Raw genomic sequence first — 21275 nt, 5'->3', positions numbered from 1 at the left:
CTTCCAGAGGCCTTGAGTTCAATTCCCAGCACCCACACGGTGGCTCACAACCATCTGTAATGAGATCTGGTGCCCTCTTCTGGCCTGCAGTCATACATGCTGTATACATAATAAATAAATCTTAAAAAAAAAAAAAAAAAAGAACCAGAACAGAACATGGAAATTAATAGCATGGAAAAGTACATATTCTTATTTTTGTGTTGCTGAAGTAACAAAAGCATATGATCTCCAGAGCACAGACAGAAGCACTGGGGGGGGGGGGGTGTGTGTGCAAAGGGAACTAATTCTCAACAGCCAGCTTCTTCCTTACATCACACACCCTTGGAGGAAGGAAAGGTTTCACATCTACTGAAATACACTGCTTCAGATGAAGTCACTAGGAAAGGACCCACCCTCTCCTACTCTTTACCCCCTACACATAAAATTTAACCTTTAAGTTCACCCTTATCATAAGAATAAAACTACACCAGGCAGCTTCATCAACGAACACAGTCAGCACAGTAGGACACCCTGTGGAGCGAGACCGAACACCTGCAGACGCAGGTCTGAGAAGGGGCTGGCATCGGAACAGATAAAGAACAGCTACAGTAACAAAGAAACAGACTAACTAAACGGTGGAGAAGGAGGAGACAGACAGACATCTCTCTGTAGAAGACTGGAAAATGGCCATCACTGCTCACTGGAGACAGAGAAGACAAAACACTCTGAAATACCACCATTGCATTAGAATGACCGTTGCTAAAAGGAAAAGGGGGGGGGGGGCAGATGGCTCTGTGGTTAAGGGCTGCTTTCCCAAAGGACCCAGGTTCAAGTCCCAGCATCTGCACGAAGGTTCTCAACCATCGCCAGTTCTGACCTCCACAGGCATCACAAGACACACACTCAGACGGACGAAACGCCTACATACCTAAGAAAGAACAAGCCCAGAACCCCATGTGCTCTCCGCAGGGATGAAAAACAGTGATTCTCCGGGTAGAAAGGGGAGTCACCCCACTTCTGGGCTTATGGAAGCAGATCACAAAGGGCTGTCTGTGCGTCCACATTCACGGCAGCACCGTTCCAAGAAGGCTGATGGTGGAGCCAGCCAGGCATGTACTGACAGACGGGTAAACACAATGTGCTGTCTATGACGGAATGCTACACAGATTACATACACTTACATATGACATGGAGCCAGCCAGGCATGTACTGACAGACGGGTAAACACAACATGCTGTCTATGACGGAATGCTACACAGATTACATACACTTACATATAACATGGCAGGGAATTCTGGCACGTCCCACCAGGGATGGAACCTAAGGACAGAAGACAAACCCTGGGGCTGAGGGATTCCTTCAGCAGGTACTGTGTCCACTGCACCTGCGGAGCCTGAGCTCTGCTCCTCAGGACAGGAAGTCAGATGCGGGGCCCTCATCTGTACTCCCCGCACTCCCACAGTGAGATGGGAGGTGGAGACGTGACACTCTCCAGACACTCGGGCCAGCTGCCCAGACATGCACAGCAGTGAGCAGGGGAGCTGGGGTTGTCCTCTGACCTCCAGACACTCACTGTGGAAGGCGTGAAGACTGAAAGATTCCAGAAGACAGAAAGTCGATTTGGAGGGGCTTGGGGTAAGTGGAAACTCATGGGGGGGGGGGGGCTAAGCTTCAGTTTGGGAAGATGGCAGACTGGACACGCAACAATGTGAGTGAATTCAAGGCTGAACTATTTGCTGCAGGCCGTAGGAATATATCATAAGAACTCAGCTGGTTATGGCAAAGTCACTACCTGGAGGGATCAGGGAATTCCTCCAGAGGAAGCCAAATCCCAAGGAGTTTTTGGTGTTACTTGGCTTGTTATATATCAGCTGTATTCCATTATGAAAATCATGTGTGCCTTCATAGCTTTCCCAATTGACTTTTCCCTAAGAGCTAACAGTGTGGACTGATCACTCTCTGGACATACACATTCCAGGTATTTGGAGAACAGCCTCAGGAAAGGCTTTCTCTGGAATCAGATATCTCCCTTGGCCACTTTCAAGGACTAGCAGTAATAACAGTCCACATGCAAGTCTCCTGATTTAAGACAATTCCACAAGGAGACACTGCCTAGGTCAGGTGGATGTTCAGTAATAGCTTTACACAATTTAGCTCAGACCCCCCCTTTATTACAGCCTTACTAACTTTACAGACCTCTAACTCCTTATCTAACCACTTCTAGGAATATTCAGATAACCTTCTGCGCTGACAGCTATGCTCAGCCTGAACCCCAGTTCAAGCCTCCCTATAATTATCATCATTGGCAGCATCTGGCCAGGTCCATCCCCAGATGGAGGAAAGTACCTTATCAAAGATACTTCTGTATGCTCTAAGAACAGACTTAAGCATACGGGCTACCTGTTTGAGAAGGCCTGGTGGATGTACCAATTAAGCTTTACTTCCTCCTTTCCCAAACCTTACCTCTAGTTCCAGATCTCCCTTTAACTATCACCAGAGGCATCGAGCTGTACAGGTTGCCTAGCAACCGAGCACTTTCCCCCACCCTGCGGAAAAATGGCAGATGGCTTGGACAGATATGAGCCACAGGAAAAAAGAAGACAGTTTTATTTTCTCCCATTGACATAGCAACTTATAGATTCTTAACATTTTCTACCAATCACGTTTAAGATTATAGTTAAGCACATAAGAGCCCTCTTCTTAGATATTACCTGAATCTAGCCTTTAGTTAATTCATTTCCCCATTGGTCACTTCCCTTTGGGGTTGCAAATGATAATTAACGGTTATTGCCTCCCTATGTGATTCTTATCACCCCTCCGTTTGACCCTGGAAGCCTGGCTTTGCACTGCTAAGGGAATACTGCTTGTAAGTGTATATATACCAGGACTTCCAGGGCACGAGGAGGACAGAGAAAAGAGAATGGAAGAATAAGACGGGTAAGAACTTGAGAGGAACAAATTGAGATGGGGAAGAAGTAGATTGAAGGGCTAGAAGGGAGTACTAGAGGAACGAGATGGAAGATGAAGAAGAGCCAGATGGGAAAGAACAAGATGAGGAAAAACAAGATGAGGAGAGAGAAGAAGATGGGAGAGGAGATGATATGGGAAAGAACAAGATGGATGAGAACCTAGAAGGGGCAGAACTAGATGAAGGAATTAAGATAGAACCCAGAGGGGACCGCAGACAAGTGTAGAGAGAAATCAGGCTAGAAATGAGCTAAATATGAGAGCAGAATATAAGCTTGTAAGTGACACAGAATAATAAAGCATATGGACTAAGGAATTTCGTGTACATAGATTCATTTCTTCTCATCAAAGATTAATTATCAGCTGGCTGTAGATTCTTCCTGGACCCTGGGAGGGGACTATCGAGGGGCTGGACCCCCATAGTCCCCGATAACTATTCATTTACAATGATTAAGATTTGGGGTAGGAAAGGTCAGACAGGAGAGATGAGCAGGTTGGAGATGAGCTAACCAAAACTAAGGATGTATGGGGAACCCAATACTTTGTAAACTAATTTAAAAACATAATTTGAGCCAGGTGGCAGTGGTGCCCACCTTTATTAATCCCAGCACTCAGGAGGCAGAGCCAGGTGAATCTCTGTGACTGTGAGGCCAGCCTGGTCTATAGAGCGAGATCCAGGACAGGCACCAAAACTACACAAAGAAACCCTGTCTCGAAAAACCAAAAAAACAAAAAACAAAAACAAAAACAAAAACCATAATTTGAACACAGCAACCCTATATGGGTGGGCATGCTTCCTCCAGAAGAGGTAAGTTATTAAGTGCAAGTCTCAGTGCTAGGCATTGGTTAGGGAGGCCCCAGAGGCCCTCCAGCAGAGGCTACTTCTACTTCTCTTGGTTGCTTACTAGTACTAGATGTAAGATCCTATTGCTGAAGGCACAGCACACTTTGGGCGAAGGACACAGAGAAATCCAGCTGAAACTGACCTGAGAACTTGCTCCCTGCAGCCTGTCCCTTCAGCGCCAGAAGGCACTATGCATGCAACTGAAGAGAGGAAGCCATCAACAGATATTACCCAGCAGGAGTCCCTGAATGCTACTATACTGACAGCCAGGCAAAATGTGCCCCCTGACTAGTACAACCCCAGGATGAGGGTAATGGTATAACCAACCACTTTCTGATTGGCTGTTGAGACCTGCTCTACAGGAAGGAATCTGAGCCTGGTACAGTGAACATGGTCAAAAGCCCATGGCTCAGGGGGTCTAGGCCCTGTGGTAGTTTTAATGAGAATGGTCCCCACGGGCTCATGTATTTGGATATTCTGTGCCCAGTTGGTGAAACTGTTTAGAAAGGATTAGGAGGTGTGGCCTTGTTGAAAGAGGTCTGTCACTAGGGGCAGGCTTAAAGGTTTCAAAAGATGTGCACCATTCCCAATGTCTGCCTGCCTTGTGGTTGTATCTCAGGATGAGCTCTCGGTCTCTGCTACAGCACCATGCCTGCTGCCATGCTCTTGGGCTCTAACCCTCTCAAGTTATACACGCCTGTTGTGGAATATTATGTTAAGATGTGTATACACGCCTGTTGTGGAATATTATGTTAAGGTGTGTATACACGCCTGTTGTGGAATATTATTTTAAGGTGTGTATACACGCCTGTTGTGGAATATTATGTTAAGGTGTGTATACACGCCTGTTGTGGAATGTTATGTTAAGGTGTGTATACATGCCTGTTGTGGAATATTATGTTAAGGTGTGTATACACGCCTGTTGTGGAATATTATTTTAAGATGTGTTGCAGTCTTTTTTGTTGCATCTGTTTAACTCTGTGAGGCTGTGTTACTGTGTCTGTCCAAAACACCTGATGGTCTCATAAAGAGCTGAACAGCCCATAGCTTGGCAGGGGAAAGGATAGGAGGGGCTGGCAAGCAGAGAGAATAAATAGAAGGGGAAGCAAAAGAAAATTAAGGAGCAAGAGAACAAGAAAAGGAGGACGCTAAGGGCCAGCTACTCAGCCACACAGCCAGCCGTGAAGTAAGAGTGAAAGTAAGATATACAGAAGTAAGAAGAGGAAAAAGCCCAGAGGCAAAAGGTAGATAATTTAAGTTAAGAAAAGCTGGCTAGAAACAAGCCAAGCTGAGGTCGGGCATTTATAAGTAAGAATAAGACTCTGGTGTGATTATTTGGGAGCTGGGTGGCAGGACCCCAAAAGAACAAAAAGCAAACAACAACCAATTACTTGCTCCAGATAAACTCTTTCTGCTATAAGTTGCCTTGGTCGTGGTGTGTTATCACAGCAACAGGAAACACACTAAGGCAGGCCCTCCAGGATCGCCCACTACTGTTGTTTTACTAAATGGATGTGTTGTCAACCTGCCCTCCAAATAGTTACACATGTACCAACAGATCAGCTCTGCTCTCAACCTTGGCCAGGCAAACTCTGTCCTCAGTAGCTGCAGGGAACATCTCAGAACTGGTCAGGGTGCTGAGGAGAAGCGACTGCTGGGTGCCCTGCTTAGGTGAGACATCTGTATCGAGCCTCTGACCCTCAAGGTTCAGGGAACAAGGCAGAAGGAGAGAATGTAAAAGACAGGATGGAAGGAGTGTTGGAAACTGTCTTCCACACACGACATGACCATCACGCTCACGAGTTCAGCACAGCATGGCGACCTACACAGGACTGAGCTGACAGGATCAGTCAGCATTCTGGGGGCCGCCCTAACGGGACGGAGTTGGGGGGAGGGAGGAGGCGGGGAAGATGGACACAGACAAGATCAAGACACATCGTATACATGTATAAAGTTGTCAAAGAATTAGTAAAAAGGTATTTTAAAAGTTAAGATGGTAAAGACGGAGAGTTTTGTGTTTATATGCAAATGTATTTTGAAAAACATGACAAATTAGTTCCAATGCTACCTCACATTTAATTGTTGATCAAATTTACCAGGCACATGTGATATTAAAAGTGGAATCCTACAGAAGAAAACTGTTTCCTAAAATAAATAGAAGGCTTCCAATGAGAGCAGAAAGTCTATAAGCCAAGATGTCTTAGAAGACTAAAGGCATGTGATTACAGGTTACTACATAATATAGAAATCATTCTAAGTGAATGCCAAAACATCTATATAATCTATCACTCAATATTCTTCATTATTTTATTTCTTAATTTTTTTTAAAGATTTATTTATTTATTATGTATACAGTGTTCTGCCTGCATGTATGCCTGCAGGAAGAGGGCACCAGATCTCATTACAAATGGTTGTGAACCACCATGTGGTTGCTGGGAACTGAACTCAGGACCTCTGGAAGAACAGCCAGTGCTCTTAACCTCTGAGCCATCTCTCCAGCCCTTAATTTATTTTTTAAATTAACTTATTTCAGTTTTAACAAGATGTCAAATCAAGTTAAAGGTCAAGAGTTCAAGTGTCACCAATCATCTGTGAAAACACAGTATCTTATCAGACAGCCTTGACAGCGTCCATCACCAAAAAAGGAGATAAACGTGAATAATTGGAAACTGTTCCACATCTAACTGCATGAGCACTCTCCCATCAAACAAGTTCTCTGGAAACAACCAACTCTAGCCATCCCTGAAGACCGCCACCCCTTAGAGGCAAGCCTGTGACAATCTAACCATCCTGAAAACACCGCCACCCCTTAGAGGCAAGCCTGTGACAATCTAACCATCCTGAAAACACCGCCACCCCTGTGAGGTAAGCCTGTGACAATCTAACCATCCTGAAAACTCCGCCACCCCTGTGAGGTAAGCCTGATGACAATATAACCATCCTGAAAACTCCGCCACCCCTTTGAGGTAAGCCTGTGACAATCTAACCATCCTGAAAACACCGCCACCCCTTTGAGGTAAGCCTGATGACCGATCTTTTATCCTCTGCGCTCATTTGATGTCTTTAAGATGAGTTCTGTCTAAAAACACTAAGCACCCATTTTTGAGCCACAGCACAGCCAGGAAGACATATCCCCTGGTTGGATTGCTAAGTCTATTTATCAAGGGTCTCCAAGGGAAGCACTGTGTTAGACACTGAAATATCTGAGATGTGCCAGCTCTTCCTTTAACAAAACACATAAAATGAGAAGAAAGAAAAAAAAGGTGGAAAAACAAGGATCAGTAAATACAAACTGCAAATGAGAGATGCCATAGACACCTTATGCTACTAACTCTAAAACTGTAATTATTGATCCCAAAGAAAATATGACATTAAGTGTTAGAAAAGAAAACCATGTACCACAGGCAAGGGCAATGCCTCACTATACGAAGAAGTACCAAAGTAATCTGCGCTGTGTGACTCTGGGTTGATCTCCCCAGTCACTCCCATTCCTGTGTGTGTGTGTGTGTGTGTGTGTGTACACAATGCACGTGTGTGAGTCAAAGGACAACCTGAGTATCATTTCTCGGGCCCTGTCTACTTTGGGGGAGTTGGGGGTATCTTACTGGCCTGGAACTTGCCAAGTAGACTAAGCTGATTGTCTAGAAAGGCCCAGGGATCTACATGTCACTGCTTCCTCAGTACTGGGATTAAAAGCCATCAAGCTTGGATATAAGAATGAGGGAGGGAGTGAGTGAGTGAGTGAGTGAGTGAGTGAGTGAGTGAGTGACTGAGTGACTGAGTGAGTAAATGACTGAGTGAGTGAGAGTGAGTGTGTGAGTGATTGTGTGTGTGTGTTCTGGGGAGCAAGCTCAGCCCTCGTGTATAAGCACCTCACTGACTGAGCTACCTCCTATATTTAAGCACTTCACTGAGCTGTCTTGCTGGGATTCTTCAGGGACGGCAGTGCCTGCTGGAGACAAGGACCTGTACAACAGTCACGCTTAAGAGACGGTCCGCGTGCAAAGAGCTGGGTAAGAAGACAACATTGTTGCAGCCTCCCCAGCCAGACACCAAGGCTGCCATTTTTCTGGTTCTAGCACAGCCACTCATCAGTTAAAACTCTCCTAGTCAGAAAAGGAATACAGATACACAATAAGAACAGATTCAGACAAATAAGACCTCTAAACGGGTCACACTATATTTAAAAGATATACATAGGCTTGGGAGAGAGAAAAGAAAGGATAGATGCAATAAAAGATTTTAAAAATAACAATAAAATCCTTAAAAAAGAAATAAAATAATAAAAAATTATGATGAGCCACATAAAAATGGAAAATACGGATTATATGTATATTATTATGTTTTCTTTGAATTTTTGACTGTTAATGAGCTAACTGCAGGAAGACATTTAATTATGGCAGCTGCCAAGCTAAACCAACATATATATTTTAAAAGTATCTTAACTTCGAAATTTGGGTCTAAGGATATGTTGCTTTGGAAAAGAGGTTCTGCTTTTGTTTCCATAGAAGATGAGAAGCTGTGGATTCCTTCCAGGTCAATATGGGTTGATTGAGCAAGAGCCCCTGAGAGGTCTCTGATGAGAACATTGGCCCAGATGATCCAACATCCACAACAGCTTTAAGGCTACTGGCTGATATGAACCAACCACACAAAATACCCCAGTCAAGACTTGACCGTAATTCTGAATTTTCTCAGGATCCCCATAAGATTACCAGCACACCCAATCAACATGAAAATAATATAGAAAACTATGCCGAAATTCCCAAAATATTGTTTATAAATGTTTATGTTCATTTAAAGGGTGTTGTTTATAAAAGTTTAATGGTCATAATCAATGACAATTAATAAATGGTCATAATCATCTCTTTCTAAAGAAGAAAGGGGGATATGATATATAAATGATGGAGGAAAGGGTAGATTATTATGATAATAAAAGAGGTAGATTATTGAATCTACTTTAATCCAAAAAACAACTATTAATCTCAAAATACTTTACATTGATATAGATTTTTGGTTTATTGATGCAAATTTAAGGTCAATTTTGTTATAATATATATATATTTCTACTTGTTCAAGGTATTATGTTTATGCAGCTCATTTAAAAATATAATGTATAGTTAAAAAATACAAATTAATAATCATCTATAATAGTAAAATTTATAGTCATATTAGTCAGGTTTTCTAGATATGCAGAGATATAGTTAAGATGGATAGATAATCTTCAAACACTTCAAAGACCTACAGAATATGGCATTTAAAATGTTTTAAGAACTTAGACTTTTTTCTACAGTGAGACATGTCTGCTCCTGATAGCACCAATTACCTCAAGAGGATGATGGACATCAAAGAAACTCCTTATGGAGTTTGCTTTCAATGTGGCAAGGCTAGGCATTTGAGCAAGAAACTGCTCTTGCCTGGACTGCTTGACAATATGCTATACAAACTGGACATGCAGGACCCATAGGAAAATGACTGCTGAACTTGCCAAAAAAGATGGGATGGTCCTTCATAGGTCCTGCTTCATGGAAGAGTCTGCCAGACATTCTGCAGGACACATAAAAAAGCAACTGACAAATTTTGCCAAAATAGCTGGGACAGTCCTTCAAATTTCCTGCTTCGCTGAGAAATTTGCCAGACACTTTAGGCCTGTAGGCTAAAGATGGATGACCCAATGTTGCAGAGGAACTTTGGGTGACTGTCCAGGCAGCCAGCTGTCTCTCTCATTTCTAGAATTATGGAAGTTGTTTACAATGCACTTCCTGTTTACTCAGGTAATATTATATCCTTCTGGGGTCTTTGATGGAGCTGAAGACTAGATAGTTATAATTACAATCTTCCTTAGTTATGATAAATTAGATATGAAACTTTAGACTCACCAAGATAGGATAGATGAGAGAATATTTTCTTTAATTTTTGCCAAACACAAATAGACTAAATATTGTAACTATAATTCCTGCTTGATAACTGTTGTTCTTGTTTTTGCTCTTTTTGGGGGGCCGCCACCTAGTTCCCAAGTAAATCACACACTGAGGCTTATTTTTAATTATAAATGCCTGGCCTTAGCTTGGCTTGTTTCTTGCCAGGTTTCCATAACTTAAATGATCCCATCTACATTCTATTTCGGGCTGGAGAGATGGCTCAGAGGTTAAGAGCACCGACTGCTCTTCCAGAGGTCCTGAGTTCAATTCCCAGCAACCACATGGTGGCTCACAACCATCTGTAATGAGATCTGGCGCCCTCTTCTGTATACATAATAAATAAATAAATCATAAATAAATAAATAAATAAATAAATAAATAAGTCTACATTCTACCTCTAAGCTTTTCCCACTCTCTTACTTCTGTAAATCTTACTCTTACTCTGGCTTGCTGTGGAGCTGGGTGGCTGTGTGGCCGGGTGGCTGTGTAGCTGGGTGGCTGGTCCGTAATGTCCTCCTCCTTCTCTGGCTACTTTCTTCTTTTCTCCTCCTTTCTCCCAGATTCTCCTTCTTTATAGATTCTCTGCTTGCCAGCCCCATCTGTCCTTTCTCCTGCCTCACTATTGGCCAGCTCTTCATTAGACTATCAGGTGTTTTATGCAGGCACAGTAGCACAGCTTCACAGAGTTAAACAAATGCAACAGAAACAAAAGTAACACACCTTAGAAAAATCTACTACAGATAACTGTTTTGTTATATGTAATTTTATTATGTTAAAGTTAAAATCTTCCTTTTTGATTAGACAGAGATGGAGAAATGATGTGGGATGTCTTTCTGTAAATTGCAAATATGTGTGGCTACCACTGGTTAATAAATAAAGCTGCATTGGTCAATGACAAGGCAGAATAAGAGCCAGGAGGGAAATCCAAGCAGAGATGCAGGGAGAAGAAGGGAGGAGTCGGGGCAGACGCCATCCAACCACCCAAGGGGCAAGATGCCAGCAGACTGGTAACGGCACAGCCACGTGGCAAAATATAAATTAATACAAATGGGTTAATTTAAATTGTAAGAGCTAGTTAGTAATAAGCCTGAGCAATAGGCTGTAGTGGTATTGTGTTCCCCAAAATATTGTGCACTCTAATAAACTTATCTGGGGTCAGAGACAGAACAGCCACAATATTAAACAGAGGTTAGGCAGTGGTAGCACACACCTCTAATCCTAGCATTCCCGAGGCAGAAATCCATGTGTTCAAGGATACAGCCAAGCATGGTGACTCATGCCTTTAATCCCAGAAAGCGAGCCTTTAATCCCAGGAAGTGATGGCAGAAGGCAGAAAGGTATATAAGGTGTGAAAAACCAGGAACTAGAAGCATTTGGCTGGTTAAGCTTTCAAGCTTCCAGCAGCAGTTCAGCTGAGATCCATTTGGATGAGGACTCAGAGGCTTCCAGTCTGAGGAAACAGGATCAGCTGAGGAACTGACAAGGTGAGGAAGCTGTGGCCTGTTCTGTTTCTCTGATCTTCCAGCATTCACCCCAATAACTGGGCTCAGGTTTGATTTTATTAATAAGGCCATTTAAGATTCATGCTACAATAGGCCAACTATTTATAAATAATATCAAGCCTCTGAGTGATTATTGTATAAGCAGCTATGAAACCAGGTGGGAAGCAGAAAAGCCTCCACTTACAGACAACTAGCATTTAGTGTCCACAGAACGTAGGACAGAAGCTACCACGTACAAGGGGGTTTGCAGAGATCCCAGGTGGTGGAAGTTGTGCTCATGGGAACCGCCTCAGAGGCAGATTCCTCATCACCCGTGTGCCAACTCTGACACCCAAAGTGTCTTGCAAGGGTCTCTCTGAATAGGAAAGGAATGTACCACACACACAGAAACTGCGTCTTTCCCCTCTTGACCTTGCTCTGTCCCTGAGGATGAAGGGTGGATTCTAATCAAAGGCCAAAGCTCCTGGCTGCCAGCTGGGTCCTGAAAAGGGAGCACAAAGGGCGGTGAGCAGGAGCTGTCTGAGGTGAGGGCTCATTTATTCCTTGGATCCTCCCTGCAAGAGAGCCTAGTCCACTCCTGACACACAGCTGACTCACAGGGCTCTCTCCTTCCGGGTGCTATTACCTCCTGCCTGCATCTCTGAGGGTTACTGAGCAACTGTCCTAGGGTCCTGCCACACAGGCATCTGCTGCTTCTTGTCTACCAAAGCAGTGACCACCAAGCGTGGATACCTACTACTTTCTATAGCCTGATCTGCTTCATGGAAGTCACAAAACATGGAAATTACTCACTAGGGATTCCTTCCTATGCCACTTTTTGTAATGAGATTCACCCATTTGGGGAGCTGCCCTTCCAGGTTCATCAGTCAACATGATGGACACCTACTGTTTGCACACACCTGATGTCCAGTCTACAGCTGGTGAACCTGGGCTGTTTTTACTTTGGGGCTGCCATATACAGTACTGCTATGGATGTTCTGCTTACCTCCTGGGGTACATAAACATACAATCTCACTGGCTAGGTATCAAGGAGTCGCCCGAGCCATGGCATCTGTACATCTCAATTTTGGTACTTAATATCAAAGGGTCTTCCATGTTTAAACTCCTGCCAGCAACATACACATGTAAGCCTTCCTGTCTGTATTTTGGTGGGTGGGTAATGTTATTTTTCAGGTTTAGCTTTCATTTTCATGATCACAAATGAAGTTAGCAGGTGTGTGTTTGCTTATGATGTGGACATACTAGTTTGTTGGGGGTTCTGTTGTTGTTTGTTTTGAGTGCCTGTTCATCTTGGCCACTAGATGGCAGAGTTCTTCCTAGACGCGGATCTACTGACTGAGGGAATCCAGCTATGGAGTCTTCTGTGGAGAAGTGAGAACAAGAAAGAAAGGCCTATCTGTTCCCTCAGGAATTGCTATTTCCGAGAACGAACTGTAACAATGCTAAGATAAGTAGACAACCACAATGCACAATGTGGAACAGAGCAAACAGCCTGAAAAACAGACGCAAACAACCCCTGGGCCATGCCATCAACTCCAACCACACAGTCTTCAACACACTTTGGGGACAGACAGCAGGAAACTGAGGAAGACAATGGGTATGAAGCAACACCTGACGGTGAGACATTTCCACTGCCCTTCTCAATGATGTAAGTAATGGCAGAAAAAAAAAATCAAGTAATTAAAAAATGTTCAGATGTACTTTTAGTATGCAGAAGCCTGTAGACTAAAATCCTCCATTTCCCACATACTAAGAAACAGACCTCTTTTTTTTATTTTTTATTTTTTTTTATTTATTTATTTATTTATTTATTTATTTTTCTGGAGACAGGGTTTCTCTGTGTAGCTTTGCACCTTTCCTGGAACTCACTTGGTAGCCCAGGCTGGCCTTAAACTCACAGAGATCCACCTGGCTCTGCCTTCCGAGTGCTGGGATTAAAGGCGTGCGCCACCACCACCCGGAAACCTGGAAACCAAGTTCTTATTTCTTTATCATTCAGTGTTGGTCACAAGGCCCAAGATAAACTTCTAAACACAAAGGGTTTATCGTGGCTCAGTTTCAGAGGCTTTGGTCTGAGACTGTCCCCACTGCCCTGAGCCTGTTGAAAGGAATCACATCACAGCAAGGAATACCCAGCAGAGCAAACCATTATGTCATGGCTGCATCTCAGATCCACGCTGAGGACATGCCCCCAAGAACCTCCCCCTTAAAGCACAGCTCTTAAAGGTCTCTACCACCTTCTGGGATTAAATTCCAGGCTGACGGCTAAGGTTTTGGACTTCTGGGAGACACTGAGGATCCAGTCACAGCACTGGCCCACCCTAGGTCTTTTCTTCTGAATGGTGACTCCCAGTACCACATGTGGCATCCCCACACCCTCATTTCTCTGTGTGTCTCCTTTAACTGAAATCTCAAGTGCATCACAATAGCCCTGGGGTTCTCCATTGGATCTTTGTTCTGGGGAGAACGCCTCTGTGAGCTCTTGCCTGGGGTCCTACAAGGCTTCAGTAGCTACAGGACTGGTGAACTGCCCAGGAGGAGTCCCTCGCTGAGAGTTTCTTAGTGACAGCTTAGGATTTGATGCTTAGTTAGCTAAACTTATCTGTCATATTGATTGTCATATCTGGGTTCAAGTCACTTCTTATGAGGTAAGTAACTATCTTATTATATATTCCTAAAATTTTTAAGCTGCTCAAAAGAGACAGAATTGGGGAAGAATAAATTCACAAGACAATTTAGGAAATTAAAGTTTCTCTTCATTCTAAAGTGGCTGTAAGAGTATGTCTATAAATCGTTGAGATTAAAAAATACATTTAGATAATCTCTCGGACTTGATTCAGAAATCCCTACTATTCAAAACCACCCGACCTTCAGCCCGAGCCCAGCCTTCTGAAGCAGCAATCAGTTGAGACATGAGTCTGAGGGAGTGAAGGCAGAGACACGGACTCCCTCGTCAAGTCAGAGGGCTGGGCCTCGGGCTCAGGCTCCTCCACCAGCGCAGAACCGACATCCTCACTCTCCTCCTTGGGGACCGGCTGCCTGCCAATCACTAGGGGCTTGCTGTCCACTGTCCCTTGCCAGGCCAGGCCAGGTGAACAGTATTACAGCAGTCCGCTAGCCACAGCGGTGGTAGAGGACAATCAGGATAAACAGCTCTTGACACCCGCTATGGCTGTGAACCATTTAAGACCATGAAACATTACTGTGTCCATGGCACAAGCAAGGCTTTAACAAAGGAACTCTTACATGGAGACAGGCGGCATACATCTAGTAACACCCTTTCGACTTTCAGTGGCGTCTTAACTGAATCATATTTATTAAAAAAACAAACAAAAAAAACAACTGAGTTCTCATACTAAAATAAAAATTCACCCACACAGTCTTTAATGTTCAAACAAAAACCCAAAGTGAGGCCAAAACATTTCATGAACTGAAGGGAACCCACAGTCCCTGGGAATATAAGAAATCCCTCTTTGGTAAGAATCAAGTTGATCAGTTCCTCTCACATTCCAATATACAGTCAGGAAATCAAAACTGCAGGAACAGTCCCGAAGTTCTGGTGTGAGAGTAGAATTTCCTGCAGGCAAAGACCCATGGTCCACTGTCTACTGCCACAGTCTGGGCAACTTCTTTAGCTCTGTAACTCTTCCGAACCTGCAATCATGATGAAGAGCTCAGGGCAGCAGGAGGGCCGAGAAAAAGCCGAGAAAAAGCCGAGAAATGGCAGAGGGTGAATGGCAGCTGGACAAGGTAGCCAAGGAGAGGGTCCACAGGTGGACCTGCTGAGCCTTTGGGAAGTTCCTAATCTGCCTGGGTGCCTTGCACTAAGAAATGGAAGTCTCAATTAAGAATGCTACATACAGGCTGGAGAGATCGCTCAGAGGTTATGAGCACTGGCTGGGGATCCTGAGTTCAATTCCCAGTAACCACATGGTGTCTCACAACCATCTATAATGAGATCTGGTGCCCTCTTCTGATGTGTGTATTCATAATAAATAAAGAAATCTTTAAAAAAAAAAAATGCGGGGCTGGAGAGATGGCTCAGAGGTTAAGAGCACAGACTGTTCTTCCAGAGGTCCTGAGTTCAATTCCCAGCAACCACATGGTGGCTCACAACCATCTGTAATGAGATCTGGTGCCCTCTTCTGGCCTGTAGGGACACATGCAGGTAGAACATTGTATGCATAATAGATAAATAAATCTTAAAAAAAAAAAAAAAAAAAAAATGCTACATACGGGAAAAGGCTCGTGTCTTAACAAGACATACACAAACCAGCACTTCCTGTCAGAAACCTTGTCGGACTCTGTGATACAGGAAAGGATGCACTGAGTCTCCATCAGGAGGGTTCTGTGCAGGTGAAACGTCACGCTCCTGTGTAGCATATGAAAAAACGTAACTCCACATAAAACATTTATGCTGTAACTTAGCAATGACGACATGATAACTAGAAAAGGAACCAAGGCAGTCATTACTGCCGTAGCTGGGGCCTGCAGCTTCTGAGTTTCCTCACTGAACAGGAGCGCTGCCATGACCAGAGACTCTAAAGTACCCTATTCCGGAAGGCCACCATGGTCCCCAGTAGGTTGTCAGCACAGCCGACCTCAGTACCTTTCGCAGAAGGAAGGGTTACCACTTCTGAGAAAAGAAGAAGAGTCTCAAATACTTCAAGTCGGGCACGGTGGCTCACACCTTAGTCCAGCACTTGGGAGGCAGGAAGATCAGTTCAAGTTCAAGGCCAGCCTGGGCTATATAAGTCCAAGCCAGCCAGAGGTACCCAGTGAGACACTGTCTCAACAGGGGAGGAAGGATGAGGTGGCAGCTGCCATATTCAATCACTTACATTAAGAACGCAGAGGAAGCTATGCTTAGGCACCTTTTAAAACCTGACAAATCATGTGTAACTGATGTAAGATCCTTCAAGTGACAAGAGGTAGGTTCCTTTTGAGAAAGTTAAATGCAGTGTAGCTGGACAGCAGCGATGTGGACTGCTAACCCCCTTCTGCAGGTTTCACTTCCCTTCTCAGAACACTTCTGTGTGTAAATCCTTCCAACTAGACTTCCCCAGGCCTCCCGAGGATTTGCAGAGATGTCATGCAAAAAAAAAAAAAAAAAAAAAAAAAAAATTACTGCTAGCCTCCCTTGAGATAGAAAAGGGACAAAGTGGTGGGAAGCTGCCTCAGGACCCGGGGACAGATCTGCAGGGAGAGCGGAAGGAGCCATGGAGCCCAACTGTAGGCCCCGGGAACTGTGGAGTGTGAGGAGCGAAAGGACACAATTTTACAAACCCGGCAGAGATGGCTGAGGAGTGCCTTGGCCAGAGGTGCTTTGTCACAGGCGGGACTTTTCTGGATCAGAGTTCCCAAAATCCATCCCATGAGTACTCTGTATGTGACTGCAGAGGCAGGGACAGTGACAAAGCTAGACAAAGCCATACAGCACAGAAAGAAGCCAGGCTCTGAACCCTGCTCGGCCCCACATCAAATCTCCTTTCTATAAATGACAGACTTCAAACACCAAAACAAGCAGTTATTCAAGAAATTTTCCCTTTTCATATGCCTTCCTTCAAGATATGCTCTCACTTCAAGAGGAGCCTGAGCTGAGCAGGACTTCATAAACAAATCACAAGTGAGAGAGAAAAACCACATCCAGGGTAAAGTCCCACGCTGAGAACTCTGTTTCAGAGCACTTCCGCCCAACAGACAGCGCCGTATCGGTACTACATCTCCAACAAACCTTCAACAGTGAGCAGAGACAAAGCACATCTGTGGAACACAAGCTCCGAGGACCCTCCAGGACCGGCACAGCGGCACAGCGGCACCTCTCAGACAGCGCTCTGACCAGAGGTAAGCTTCACCAGTGACTTCGTGGTATTCATTATCAGAGGACGCTGTGTTTACGAACAAAATCTCCGTTTCTTCCGATGGCACTGGAGCAACAGGTTACTCTTCTTCCATGGTTGACGCTCGTTTTCAGTATTGTATGTTAATAGTGAGTGTGGAATTTCAGAATTTATATTTTTGAGATTATAATTACGTCATTACTTCCTTCCCTTTCTTCCCTCCAAACCTTTCCACATACACCTCCTTGCTCTTTCAAATTCATGGTCTCTTTCTCATTCTTTGTAGTTACACACACACACACACACACACACACACACACACACACACACACACACACACACATTCATCCTGCTCAGTCTGTTTGTATGCTTTCAGGGCCGGCCATTCAATGTTGGATAACTGGTGTGCCCTTCCCTGGGGAGGATAACCACTGGTGTGCCCTTCCCTGGGGAGGATAACCACTGGTGTGCCCTTCCCTGGGGAGGCCTCTCTCTGACTTTCAGCATAGGAGTTCCAGCAGCTCTCTGTGTAGGCCGAGGCCTCACTGTCTTTCCCCCTCCATTTAGCATCATGTTGATGACATGATACATCACAACATATCTCAATATCTCTGTCATGTGGCTTCAATTATGTCCCGTCACAAATTTAGTTGGTTTAAGAAAAAACTACAGATAATCATGGAATTAAGTTTTTCAAAAGTTAACCTGAAAGCCAGCCAGTTTTTAACACTCACCCTGAACCCTGCAGAACACAGCCTGTAATGGTGATAGCGAGACACAGGCATCGCACTGCAGCAGATGAACAGTAAGACTGGCGATAAGCAGACTACAGAAAAGCAGCCCAGGAGGGAGGGTGAACAGACAGGACGGTCAAGATGGGTTATAAATACGGGTTTCCACAGCACTATCACGGAGGAGGAGGGAAGACCATGACATTTCATTTACTTTGCAATGCTACTGTAAAATCCACGGAGTTAAAATGTTTAAACCTCTAAGTCAGTCTCCTTTGCTTAATGGTATTTAACTTTTCTATGCAGTAATTTTCTCATTGGGTAGAAACTCATATTCTAGTTATATAAATGTTTGGAGGCGCTTTCTAGACAGGGCCTCCTAGCTGGCCTGAACTCCACCTCCTCTGCCTCCTGGGTGCAGGGATCAAAAGCTTCTGCCATTCTCGGCTTCATTGGAATTTCCACACAGGTTTTAGTTATACAGGATTTTATTCCAAAATCACATCTAATCAAACACGTGATAGACAGCAAAGGGAGGGAGGGACACACGGACCACGTGCTTGTCCACAGCACTGCTCAGTCTCACCACCTGACCACGGGCTGCTAATCCCCCCTATAGTTTTCACTAAAGAGATATTCAGGGCTGCATTAGACATAAGCACCCTACAAAGTGGCATTTTAAAGAAACTTCTCACATGCCCCCAGGTTCCATCTCTGCATATGAATATTTCTAAAGTCTGCTGGCATAGCAGCCCGGGTGCGGGAATTTCACACTAATTTGTAAACGCTATCAAACTTGACCCAGGTTAGGACTTCGCAGGCCTCCCTCCCTTTGACAGAACTTATGTTCATCCAGGCAGGGCAGGAGTATGGAAGGATCTCGACTAGAAAAACACCCTCAAAACACGGCTTTCTATGTCCCACTGATGCAGCAGCACTCAAATTACAGGACCCTGGTAAACAAAAAACGGCAGCCCCTGCCTCAGGTGCTCCCAACTGCACACCCGCTGCTCTAGGATGCCAGTAGACCACGACACAGAACAGTAGTGAGTCTAGACCTACAACACTCTGAAGAGAGTGCAGGATGACACTGGGAAGAAATGTTCGCAACCTCAAAAGAGAGGGTGTGGGGTCACAGGGAACTACACAGGACCTCACTGACAAGGCAGACACCGGGCACGTCCGACCGTGCGCTAGAGAGGCAGCAGAGGAAGCAGCAGAGCGACCCAAGCTCCTACCTGCTCACACGAGCTACGTATCCAGCTGTTCTGGGTCTCCTGACACATGCTTGGTAAATTATGGTTGTACTTAGTGACTGAAAAGTATCTGAACACTGCTTCTGAGTTATAAAATAAATAGAATAAAAATGATAGAAATGGGCAAGCCATTTTACAAGATTTAAAACCCAGATTGGCCCTTCTCCCATTACTCCAGAGAATTCTTACTGTCTCCTAACTTGATTATTTGGGAACAAGAGAGATGAGCAAGGTCAATGAAACTGGTTGAATCTCCCAGAGCATTATGGTACCTGAGGCCATTTGAACTGAGCAGTACATTATAAAGACTGGGTCTGGGCATGGTCATGCACACCTTTAGTCACAGCACTTGGGAGGCAGAGGCAGGCAGGACGCTGTGAGTTGGAGGCCAGCTTGGTTTAAATAGGGAGCTCCAGGACAGTCAGGGTTATACAGAGAAACGCTGTCTCAAAAAGGCAAGAAAGAAAAAGAGAGAAAGAGAGAGAGACAGACAAGGATTCTTAGCTCAATGGGGTACATAGCATATGTGAGGACCTGTGTTCAATGCCCAGTGCTACAAAAATAAAAACAAAAAGTAAATAATAGCAATAACTTCTAGGGTATGTGTTCTTGAAAAACACTAAGGCATGTACACGGAGTCTTCGATATGAAATGCCCTCAAAATGAAAACTTAAAGAAGCCAGAGATTGTCCAGCATCTGTTTCCAACCAAAGTTCTTACCCTCCTTTTCTTACTAGTCCTTACAGTTCCCGCACATCATGGGCACAGGCCTGCTGTAAGATGACGACCCCCAGCAACCGCCATCAGCTGGTCCTTTCCAACGGCTCGCACCCAGATGAATACAAAATCGCAGCCCTGGTCTTCTACAGCTGCATCTTCCTGATTGGATTATTTGTTAATGTCACTGCATTATGGGTTTTCAGCTGCACGACCAAGAAAAGAACCACAGTAACCATCTACATGATGAATGTCGCACTACTGGACTTAATATTCATACTAAGTCTACCCTTTCGGATGTTTTACTACGCAAAGGGTGAATGGCCATTTGGAGAGTACTTCTGCCACATTCTTGGGGCTCTGGTGGTGTTTTACCCAAGCCTGGCTCTGTGGCTTCTTGCTTTCATTAGTGCTGACAGATACATGGCCATCGTGCAGCCAAAGTACGCCAAGGAGCTGAGGAACACTTGCAAGGCCGTGCTTGCGTGTGTGGGGGTCTGGATAATGACCCTGACAACCACTGTCCCTCTGCTGCTGCTCTATGAAGACCCCGACAAAGCCTCCTCCCCTGCCACCTGCCTCAAGATTTCTGACATTGTCCACTTAAAAGCTGTCAATGTGCTCAACTTCACTCGGCTCCTGCTTTTCTTCCTGACCCCGTTGTTCATCATGATCGGGTGCTATGTGGTCATTATTCACAGCCTCCTCCATGGGCAGACGTCTAAGCTGAAGCCTAAGGTGAAGGAGAAGTCCATCCGGATCATCATCACACTGCTGGTGCAGGTGCTCATCTGCTTCATGCCGTTTCACATCTGTTTCGCCTTCCTGATGCTGCAGGGGGAGGAGACCAGCTACAGCCCCTGGGGAGCCTTCACCACCTTCCTCATGAACCTCAGCACATGTCTCGATGTTGTCCTCTACTACATTGTGTCCAAACAATTCCAGGCTCGAGTCATTAGTGTCATGCTGTACCGCAATTACCTCCGAAGTGTGCGCAGAAAAAGTTTCCGATCCGGCAGTTTACGGTCACTTAGCAACATGAACAGTGAAATGCTATGAGTCAGAGCAGGCAGCCTGTCTTTACTCTCTTTAAAACTCTTTTTCTATCTACTCTTGAGTGAACCAGCATTCTATATTATCCAGTCCCAAAGAAATAATAAAAATAAACTTTAAAACTTCTGTGGCACTTTATTATTCCAGCAACATGACTAAATACTGAGTATTCTGATACGCTCATTTATCTTTAATCTTACAACTTGTATAAAACATGTGCAGGATCCACCTGTGCAACCATGCTTGGGATCCCAGCACTCAGACACAGAGGAAGGCCATCCCAGGCTACATAGTGAGAGTCTGCCTCAAAAAACAATCATAAAAATACAAATAACATGTTCATGAATCACTTGGGGAGGGTCACCCAAATTAGGTTTCATAGTCAAGCCTTATCTGAGCAGGTTAACTGGCTTAACATTTTTTGATTAAATTCTGTAACACAAGTGACTCATGAAAGGGGTAAAA

The 21275-nt window shown here is 44.5% G+C and overlaps 2 protein-coding genes across 7 annotated transcripts in view; one reads left to right on the top strand and one right to left on the bottom strand.

Moving 5' to 3' along the window:
- The window catches only part of Ubac2 (UBA domain containing 2), a 184705-nt gene that overhangs the window by 113923 nt on the left and 49507 nt on the right, over window positions 1-21275 (bottom strand). The gene's annotated exons all lie outside the window — the stretch shown is intronic.
- Window positions 13494-20936, top strand: Gpr18 (G protein-coupled receptor 18). Of its 3 annotated transcripts, none has more exons than XM_015997501.3 (3): window positions 13494-13861; window positions 16782-17057; window positions 19778-20936. In XM_015997501.3, the coding sequence occupies exon 3, from the start codon at window positions 19821-19823 to the stop codon at window positions 20814-20816; it is 996 nt and encodes a 331-aa protein (XP_015852987.1). In that variant the 5' UTR covers window positions 13494-13861; window positions 16782-17057; window positions 19778-19820; the 3' UTR covers window positions 20817-20936. The 3 variants fall into 3 exon arrangements, with proteins under 3 accessions (XP_015852987.1, XP_042141278.1, XP_042141281.1); XM_042285347.2 differs by having other exon boundaries at window positions 13668-13861; window positions 16896-17057; XM_042285344.2 differs by lacking the exon at window positions 16782-17057 and having other exon boundaries at window positions 13667-13861.

The sequence above is a fragment of the Peromyscus maniculatus genome, chromosome 9 (genome assembly GCF_049852395.1).
Source record: "Peromyscus maniculatus bairdii isolate BWxNUB_F1_BW_parent chromosome 9, HU_Pman_BW_mat_3.1, whole genome shotgun sequence".
NCBI lineage: Eukaryota > Metazoa > Chordata > Mammalia > Rodentia > Cricetidae > Peromyscus > Peromyscus maniculatus.
The sequence above is the reverse complement of the archived record's forward strand: the minus strand, read 5'-3'. Positions and strand labels throughout refer to the sequence as shown.